The sequence below is a fragment of the Bos taurus genome, chromosome 1 (genome assembly GCF_002263795.3).
Source record: "Bos taurus isolate L1 Dominette 01449 registration number 42190680 breed Hereford chromosome 1, ARS-UCD2.0, whole genome shotgun sequence".
Lineage (NCBI taxonomy): Eukaryota > Metazoa > Chordata > Mammalia > Artiodactyla > Bovidae > Bos > Bos taurus.
In genome coordinates, this window is record NC_037328.1 from 56,472,178 (window position 1) to 56,482,596 (window position 10,419).

Genomic DNA, 10,419 nt, shown 5'->3' on the forward strand with positions numbered 1-10,419 from the left:
CACAGCGCCTGGCACAAAACAGGCCTGCCAAGCCCATCCCCACAATGGGCCAGCCTTGCTCTCAGTGGGTAGAAAGCCAGAGGGACCTTTCTGAGCTGCTCTGCAGCCTGTGAGATTCAGCGCCTCACAGACCGTAAGCAGTATGTGGCTCAGCCATCTGCACTGATCTCTTGGTAAAGAGGCCTTGGGGAAGGCTAAGAGTTAAGAAAATAAAGCAGCTCGTGCTCACAGGGGGTTCTGCATTCCCCTTTCTTTGTGCGCAATCCTGGTTATCTGATCCTTGCCCTGGGGAAGGCTGCCACGTGAACACAAAGGTGACACAGAGCTCTTTATTGGCTCTGGCTTGAGTCAGCCGACGTGCCTCCACCAAACGCTTAATCCTCATTTCCCCATGATGACCAGAAGGTGGCACCTGCATTTCATCCTTAAATACAGACAAGTGGGTGTTTTTTTTTTGTTTGTTTGTTTTTTTTTCCCAAGAAGGCTTGAATGCATCAGATTCTGTGCTGCTGTGGCCTTCATGTGGGCCACTCCTTGTTCCAGATCTCTGTCTCCAAAGCAAAACTGCATTTGTGACCCTCCCCTCTCAGGACATAGCATTTTGTGCTTTAGGAAAGTTTGCTACCTCCACCCTCAAATCTCTCTACCATTATGATTCCTTCTCCCAATACTTACATAGCGCTTATTATATCCCAGGCCCTCCTCTAAGCACTTTACACATATTACTTTATGTGCCAACTTTATTTGTGTTGTATGTGCTGTGCCAAGTTGCTTCAGTCATGTGCGACTCTTTGCGACCCTATGGACTGTTGCCTACCAGGCTCCTCTGTCCATGGGATTCTCCAGGCAAGAATACTAGAGTAGATTGCCATGCCCTCCTCCAAGAAATCTACCTGACCCAGGGATCAAAGCTGCATTTCTCATGCATTGGCAGGCGGGTTCTTTACTACTAGCACCACCTGGGAAGCCTCCATTACTTTATTTAATTCCTCTCAAATCTGTATGAAGTATTATTATGGTCCCCATTTTACTGGGGGAGAGACTGAGCCACAGAGACTTTGAATATAGGTTATAGTCAAATCAAGGAAGTCTAGTACCCCTGTGATAGTGGCCTACCAAGTCTTATCAGCAATGAATCTAAAAATGCAAATCAATATATGAGATGTGTTTTAGCCCATGGCTGATTGTAGAGTCCACTGAGCAAGGGAAGAGACCCAGAACTGATTATAGTTGTCAGGATAAAAGGGAAAGAAAGAGAAAGACAAAGCGCTGTGTGGCCTTGACCAGGTTGCCTGGGGGAGACTGAGAAGTCATCTCTGTGCTCGGAAGAGGGAGGGCAGCTTCCCAGGAACACGGAGCAGAGAAGGTGACAACCAAGGACGGTGTTACCAAAAGAAGAGAAATGGGGCCACTGAGAAATAAACGCAGTTTGTTTTCAGATTTTACCTAGAGAAAATCCTTCCTAAAAATACTCCAATCTCTTAACCAAACATCAGCCCTGGTTTGTGTCTTCCCTGCAGCATCTTCAACGTTGCAAGCATTTAGTGAGCTATTTTACCATAATGTAAAACTTGGTGCTTCGTTACTCCCTCCTCTATACCACTTACTGCTAATAGGAACTATAACATTAAGCTGTCATCATTTGTTTACATCTCTGAATTGCGAGCTTCTTTGGACACAACATTCTGGCTTTCACATAGAAAGTCCTCAGATTATAACATGAGACTGACTGTCTGTAAGACAACTGTGAACAAGCACTGGTCTGTTAGGAAGCCACACGTACTGCTGTATCCATATGGCGAAAGTGAACCTTGACCCGTACTTCACACCACATATTAAAATTAACTTGAGATGGATCTTAGATCTAAACATAAAAGCTAAAATTATAAAACTGTTAGAAGAAAACAGGAAAATATCTTGTGACTTGGGAGCAGGCAGAAGTTTCTTAAGTTACAGAAACCATAAAAGAAAAAAAAAAGATAAACTCCATCAAAATTAAGGAATTCAGCTCACCAAAATAGGCCATTGAGAAAATGAATAAGCAAGCTACAGGGGAGGATAAAATATTCAAAAAGCATAGTATCCAGAATATATAAATAACTTCTACAGCTCAACAGTTGAAAGAAAAAGAGCAAAAGGGAGAATGGATAAAATAATTAAGTAGATACTTCTGAAAGAAGATATATAAATGGCTAGTAAGTACATGACAAACTGGTCAACATCATTAGTGATCAGAAAAATGCAAAGTGAAACACCATGAGGTAACTTTTCACACCCACTAGAATGACTAAAATTAAAAGAAACTGATAGCACCAAATCTGAGAGAGAATGTGAAGCAACCGGAACTCTCACACTTTGTTCATGGAATGTACAATGAAACAATCTCTTTGGGAAAAGATCTGGAAGCTTCTTATAAAACCAAATGTAAATCTCACATATAATAAAACAACTTCACTCTTTGATATTTACCCAAGAAAAATGAAAATAAATGTCCATTAAAAAAAGACTTATGTAAAGATGACCATAACAGTTTTATTCATAATATCCAAAAACTGGAAACAGCCTGTTTACCCATCAATAAGAAAGTGGATAAATTGCAGCATACGCATACAGTGGAATATTATCAGGTGATTTAAAAAAAGAACAAGTTGCTGATGTGTGCAGTGACACAGATGACTTTCAAAACCATAATGCTGAGTGAAAGAGCCTTACACACAAGAACAGAATGCATGGTTTATGTGTAGTTCTAGACCAGGCAAATTTAATCTGTGTTTAAAAGAAGGTCAGTATAAGTATTGCCTCTGGGAGAGTGGGGGCAGGGATTGATGGGGAATATGAATTCAGGAACTTTCTGGGATGCTGGTAATGTTCTCTACATTGAGATGGCTATGGGTTATGTATATACATTTGTCAAAACTCAACTAGTGTTCACTTAAGATTTGTGCATTTTATTGTGTACAAACTTTATGTCAAAAGAAAAATTGAAAAGAAATACTGAACCCTAGTTAATGATCTTCTTACTGAGGTATTGAGGGGAATGCTAGTGGTGCTAGTGGTAAAGAACCCACCTGCCAACGCAGAAGGCGTAAGAGATGCAGGTTCGATCCCTCGGTTGGGAAGATTCCCTGGAGGAGGGCATGGCCACCCACTCCAGGATTCTTGCCTGGAGAATCCCATAAACAGAGGAGCCTGGCAGGCTACAGTCCATAGGGTCGCAAAGAGTCAGACATGACTGAAGCGACTTAGCACACACGCACATATAAATGTTTGTAGTTGGAATTTGTCAAAAAATATAATATTGATTGATAGGGTCACAAAGAGTTGGGCACAACTGAGCTACTGAGCATGCACTGAGCACGATGGACAGATATGTGGTAAACAATAGAGTAAAACGTTAGTGGTAGAACCTAGATGTTTGAGATGCTTCCTATAAGTTTATTTCAGTGTCGCAATGTGTTTAAAGTTCTCATGATAAAAAAATTTCATGGTTAAAAAAATTAAAGAACCCTCCAATAATTACACTCTTGATCTTAATTTTTCAGGGTCCTGTTGACAGTTTGTCTCTTTGGTGATTGAGGCAAATAATTTCCTCTTCCAGCACAGAAATTCTGAAAGTACAGGTGTCTGATGAAATAGACATCACTCTGTCCCTCAAAGAGATTATTTAAGTAGACCAATTTGGAGGCAAGGGTGGGGGTTTGTGGTTTATACCTCTATTGACATGCTTCTGTTATATTAACAGAAATGTTATTTCCTTTTCTAAACACAATTCTCTGTCCTCTCTTGCCCCAATATTCTCCTGCATAGGAATCTTCCTGCCATCCTAGACTGGGTGAAGACTCAGAAGCCTGGAGCCATGGGGGTCAACATCATCACGTCTGACTTTGTAGACCTGGTGGACTTTGCCACGACAGTCATTGAACTGAATGACCTCCTACAGGAGGATAGAGCTTTGGCTAAATGCTGATTTAATTTTTATTTAACTTAATACTGAAGTTGTTGATCCAGGCTAGAGTTCTGAAGGGTTTCCTATTGAATGCCCCTGGGCAGTGATGGTGAAGTGAGTAAGAGGATGGGACATTTTTTTCCCCTCCTCACGAGGTTATTTGGATAAAATTATAGGGCTATTACTTGCATTTTTCCCAAATGAGACTTTTTAAAAACTTAAGTCCAAGGGAAGAAAGCATGTTTCTTATGGTTAAGGTCAGCATCTCCCTAATGACATATGATATTGCATATAATATGGGAATGGGGTCTCCAGCTTCCTTTGGGATGCTGGAGTGTCCCCTAATTGGCCCAGTTCCCTGTTGTCTTCCAGGATGCTGTATTTGAGCCAGAGAGAAGGCTGAAGCAGAAAGGCATTCCTGATCCAAAGGATGGCTCAAAGCAGATGTGGACTGCCTTGTGGGGTGGCTCATTCACCACCCTGGGGCTCTGAAGGGAGAAAGGTCAAGCACCAGTTTTCTCTAGGCGTGTTGAATGTCACCACTTCCTCCCCAAGAGTAAGATGTATCTATCGCCAAGGTATTTCGGCCACAAGCTGTTCTTGGCATGCTTGTGCTTGGTAATTGGTCACCTTCATTCTTCAGATAAACAGTGCATACTGTCCCTGGTATCGGAAAGATGTTTCCCACTTTTAAAACACTGATTCCTCTCCATTTCTTTGGCCCCTTCTTAAAACTGAAAGGAACAACACTGGTTCATCTTTGCCATCTGAGGCCCAACAAGAGATAGACATGCATGTCTGTTGCATGCCATATTTCTTTGATCTAATTCTGTAGGTCTCCCCAAATTGGCTGCTGGGCAAGTGCCTGCATCATTTTGGCAAAGTCCTCTTTGGAGTGGGATCTTCCAGCCAGATTTTGGAATTGCATTTCACTGCTGTCTGTCTGGAACTCGAGTCTGCTCTGTGGGACTCAACATTAATGGAAGTCACCTTGTCCATGACATCATGGAGGCAGACACAGGATGCGTGGGAAAGTGCAATGGATTTAAGGAGGCTCCAAGTGGATGTGGAGCCATTCTGTAAATCCTTGAACACAAGACTACCTCGGGAACATTTAGGATGACGATATGTCATCCAGCGAGTAATACCCAGTGTCGGAACACTTCCGGTTTGTGTCTCGATTGTTCTACTCTCTGCAGGTTATTCTGAGCCTACTAATCACTGCAGGAGGGCTTTGAAACTCGAGAGGGGATTTTATTATTATTATCATTATTTTTTATTGATAAGAGGTGCTTAACTACAAAGAGCCCTCTTGTGTTTTATTTATTTATTTATTCATTTATGTATTTATAGATTAACTATCTTCAGTGCTTCTTACTTCAAGAGCACTCACCAAGGAGCTTCCTGAACTCTTCTCAGTAGGCCAGATGGCCCTCAAGAGGACCGCACATCTCAGGACCGTGAGTGACTTCTGACTCTACTATAGAAGCTGTAGACATTCTGGTCCCCCCAGTCATGCTGGGGACAGTGTTCATGTGTAGGTGTGGTCCAGACCTGAGACGCCTCTACCAAGCCACACACTGGAGCAGAAGGCGAAATGGGTCCTAAGGATCTCTCGGTTCCGGAGGAAAACCCTCTAGAAGAGGGATGAAAAGGAAGGAAGTAGAAAGAATGCTGGGCACAGAAGTGTGAGCACTTGAGTACTCCTCACAACTCTCTGAGAATCCCTAAGGAAGTGCCAGCATCTGGATCCTTTAGGTGGAAAGATAACCTGGAATCCTGGACAGCTGTGTGCGTTTGTACAGATGGTTGGACACCCTCCCAGCAGCTTCTCCATCATGTTCTCTGATGCTCATCGCTGGATTTTGCATGCTGCCTGCAGTGGGGGTGTCCGAGCTGAGCTACTGAGAGCATATGCACTCCACCAATGCTTGGTCTTCCAGCCTTTGTTTTGCTTAGAGTAATTTAAGCCCCAGCCTTTAGCTTCCGCAACTTGAGAGGTCACAACACAAACGCTTCTGGGAAAATATGGTTTAACTGTCCCTTCTCTTGGACTTGAATCTCTCTCCAAAGATGTTTCTGGGATTTTGCTATTAATTTTTTAAGGCTTTCTGTGGAAAGGCCGAAGAAAGTGAGTGCCCTCGCTTTCTTAATCTTCCTTCAATTCTGGTATTAAACTTCAGTGATAAGCTCTGAAATTCCCTAGCCTACCCTCAGGGTTTTATTTGTGTTGTCATTGTTTCATTTTGGTCTTGATCTTAGAACTTGGTCAACTGCTAAGGACTAGATCATTTCCTTTCTTTTAATACTTTGTTACTTGGCAAAGAGATATACGGAGGCAAGAGGAGAATTGTTCTGCTCTGTTTTATTTCAGCCTCAGCTTTGCCCAGGTGCTTGGTGCTATGAGGCCAGGTGTGTTGACAGGTATCTACACAGGATGCCAATGATACCCAAGGGCTGCTGACTATTCAGTGAAATGTTTACTTGATTTTTCCCTTTAGTGTTAAAATATATAGTTGCACTTCACTTGGGTTGTAACATTTAAGTGCACCTCAGTGTTCGCATGATAAAAAAGCACAGAAAACGGTACCAAGGTTGCATACATGGAGCCTTGCTCTTTGTGGAGGGGTAGATGCTCACTCCTTCATGCATGCATTTTGAAATTCTGCACAGGGAGTTCTAGGAGATAGGAGGAGGATTATTTACAGTTCATCCTTGATAAACACTCCTGAATTGGCAGAATTGCTGCCCTAAGACTCAGTTGCTTAATATATTGTAAAGGATGTGTGTGTTCTGCTCCTTGACCTCAAGTCAAGCAGGAGACTCAATGATGGGACCAACCGGAAAGAAACTTTAGGTCTATGACTCCTTCTGCCACTGCAAACAAGAAAAAAAAAAAAAATAGTGACCCAATCACATTTCTTTTTCTCACAAGTTCTGGGGACTTTTCAGGTCAAATAAGGCTATAGCATTCACTCAGGAGGAACTTCAAGATCAGAGAAAAAGCCACTTGACTGAGCCAAAGAGAGCTTTAGTTTCACAGGATTTGGGGCCACATTTATTCTGAAATGTATACTGAGTTTTTCTACAGTTCCCTAGACCACTTCCCACATAGCCACACCGCCATGGCTTCATGCAAAGGTTACCGTCTACACGTGCTGCAGAAGGAAGATTACCACCCCTGTACACCCTCTGAGCAAGGCATTCAACTTAACTACTAAGAACCTGTAATTTGGGGGAAGCTAGCTGACTGTGGTTTGCAAAACAGCAGACGACATCTCCTGTCAGAGTAGAGCAGTGTTCAAAGGCTTGAACTTTGAGCCCTTTAGAGGTACCCCTGTGGTTTCATGGGTGCAGAAGGTATTCTTAGGACTAGAGGGCAAGGTCAAGATGGAATTAATGGAAGGGCATGAACAATTATTGAGGATTAAATTTTAAATTAATGGCAGATCTAAGAGGGTTATGCCAAAAATTATATATTTGCTGTATTAGATGCTATAGTAACTACGTTTAAGTTTCCTCCTCAGCACTGAGTCCAGACCCTTGAATTCTTAAGAACAGTTAAGCCACAGCCCAAACCCAGGATTTTATATAAACTCAAAACAAAAGCACGAGAGCTAAACCCAGGTAATGATTGTTCTTAAAAGTCCTGCTTCTAACATGACCTTATATTCGCATCAAACACATTATCTTTCTGTTCAAGAAGACAATGTAGTGGAGCATTCTGGAATTTAATGATTTTCTACTTTCGCTTTTTTCCGAATCGTACAGTAAGAAAGTGCTGCCCACAGAGATGTTATTATTACATACAACCCAGCTGGGAGGCTTAGTGTCAAACTAAAGGTGGAGAAACAGAAGAGATTAAGATGGAGATTAAACTGCTGCTTTTTCTAGGAAGCCAAAGTCCTACACAAATTTATACCATCTTACAGAATCTGTTCATGCTACAGCTAAAGTTTTTGTAATGTTCTTCATTGGCTGATTGCAGATTTTTACTGTTAAGTTCTGAGGGCAACAGAATGAGCTAATGATCAGGGCATGGCCATGAGAAACCACTCCCTCCCCCGCCCCCCCACCTTGCAGAGCAAAGAAGCACTTCTGTGCTCAATCTGCACAGATTGGTTCTTTCATCCGGGATAAAGATGCTGTCTGCAGTTTTGCAAACCACAGTCGACTAGCTCCCCCCAAATATCAGGTCCTTAATAATTAGGTTGAATGCCTATGCTCAGAGGGTGCACAGGGGTGGTAATCTTCCTTGTTTGGCATGTGTAGAGAAATGCTACCTGGGTTCATTTCTCAAGAGAGTGGCTTAGGATGACAGACCCTGTCCATCAGTAGCACCTTTAGTGACCTGTAAGATGAGATGAGTGAGACTGAAAGAAATACCTGAGCTAGTGAGCTGAGCTTTCCTAAATACACACTAAAACAGTCATGTTATGCCAAAAGGGAGTGAATAGAAGTTGATAACATTAAATGCGCAGACCGATAGAAAATTTACTTTGTATGGCAGAGATATGTCTGTCCCCTAACAGACACACTCTAAATTCCACTGACTTCCCTCTTCCTCATACTGCCTCCTAGTATTTGGCACCAGAGCTTTGTCACTCACAGATGTTGCCTTGGGACACACAGGAGTGACCTGACTGGGTGATAAGTGGTTTAGCTAGAAACTTTACCTTTCATCCCAAACACAGCTCTTAACTGTTCCGAGAGCTCCACTGTCTCCTTATCCCCTGGCTTCCCCAGCTTCTTACAAGAAATAGAGATGCTAACGGCACTGTCATCACTGAATTGGTCCTAAACCAGAGGAATGCAATACAAAATGCTATTGACGCTGTTGAAATAGCAGGGTCTTAAGACACTGTAAAAGTACTCTACGATAGCTCTATCCTGCAGTGGATATAGGATTCTAGTCTTTACTCCAACAAAACTTGTTCTTAGGATTCTCAAATTTGTTTCTAAGCCACATAGTTTGGGTAAAATCTTCTCTTCACTGGAAATTCGATCTCACAGTCTACTGAGGCTTTCCATCAATAATCTAGAGGCATTCTCCATCTCTTTCCCTCTCATCTCTGTCATATATACCACTGCTTCCTCTTGTCTCCTGGTCATCCTCAATCAACTGGTGATTACTGTGGATGCTGGCAAAACTTACAATAAAAAGCACATACATTCAGCAATGTGCAAATGTGCTCTGACCACAGTGGCTTTTGCACCTTATTCTCCTCCAATGCATTCTTCTGCACCCCTACTGCCACCCCATCACTAGAACTTGACTTGACTGGAACTCAGAACTGGGGCCAGTATGCTTCATTCAGATAGTTGGGGCTTGCTCATAAGCTTTGAGCCCAACGAGAAGCACAGCACTTTGAAAAGTCAGATAGGCCTTCCGTAGCTTTGTACATTTGCAGTTTTACACTTGTTATTAGTTTAGAGCACTAATAACACTTCAATCATAAATCTATGGTATCAATATGATAAACCTTAGAACATATTCTAGAAACAGTGGTACCTTGCTGCTATTATACTTACTAAATTCCTGATAGTAATAAGTATTACATACAGATGATGTATGGCATTATTTGTATTGTGTATATGCCAAATGTAATACTTAACCTCACTGACTAGAAAATACAGAGATTGTCATAGTGAAAATAAGTCTTGGTCAATTCAGATGATAATGTGAATCTGGTAAATTCTCTATTATATAATATATTTTGTCCTCTATGCTTGTTTTATATGACAATGCATGCTGTTTGCTAAGTAAAAAATAATAATGTTATACCAATTTTAAGGTTAGAAAATTTTGCATATGTGCTGCTTGACATTCTGAAATGTATTTTGTGGCATAATTATCTTATTCATATGCATTTCACATGGCTTTTTCCCCCCTAGGAAATAATTGTTCAAATATATCTCTCTCGTCTTTCTTGTAACCTGGATCAAACTGTTTAATTCAACCTAAGACATTGTAAAGCCAGATTACCTCATTTTAACTGTGAAAAAAAGTTTAATAGGTATGATGACATGCTGTTTTTTCTTGTGTTTTATTTGAACTACCTAAATAGGCTTAAACCTCAGAATAAATATAAAACTCTGGCAGGCACTTTTCCTTCATCGGTGTGCACAATTTATTATTGGTTCACTTCTAATTTTGTTTTAAAAAGTTATAGACTCAGCATCAAGAAAATACCTGATTATAGTATATTAGATGAAGACCTTTTCAGCCTTGTCTCACACATACTGAAATTAACCGCACGTGCCTGGGATTCCCGAAATGAGCCTTGCATGAAATGTACACAGCCTTGTCACCCATGCTTTTCCAAGCTTCCCCCTCAGCACTTCAGCTATTTCTACAAGGCTTAGGCTCAGTCCTCTTGACATTCGTGCCCTCATCTGACTAACACCTCTGTCCCATGTTACTCTGAGTGGTTGCCAAATGCCCAGAATAGAACAATGAAGAGATCATGTGT

The 10,419-nt window shown here is 41.6% G+C and overlaps 1 protein-coding gene across 1 annotated transcript in view; it reads left to right on the forward strand.

The window, feature by feature from the left end:
- Window positions 1–10,063, forward strand: part of PLCXD2 (phosphatidylinositol specific phospholipase C X domain containing 2) — a 56,775-nt gene extending 46,712 nt beyond the window's left edge. The window contains exon 4 of the mRNA XM_005201351.5: window positions 3,808–10,063. Coding sequence (XP_005201408.1) covers window positions 3,808–3,967 — 160 coding nt within the window. The 3' untranslated portion in view covers window positions 3,968–10,063. The remainder of the gene's footprint in view (window positions 1–3,807) is intronic.
- Window positions 10,064–10,419: the final 356 nt, after the last annotated feature.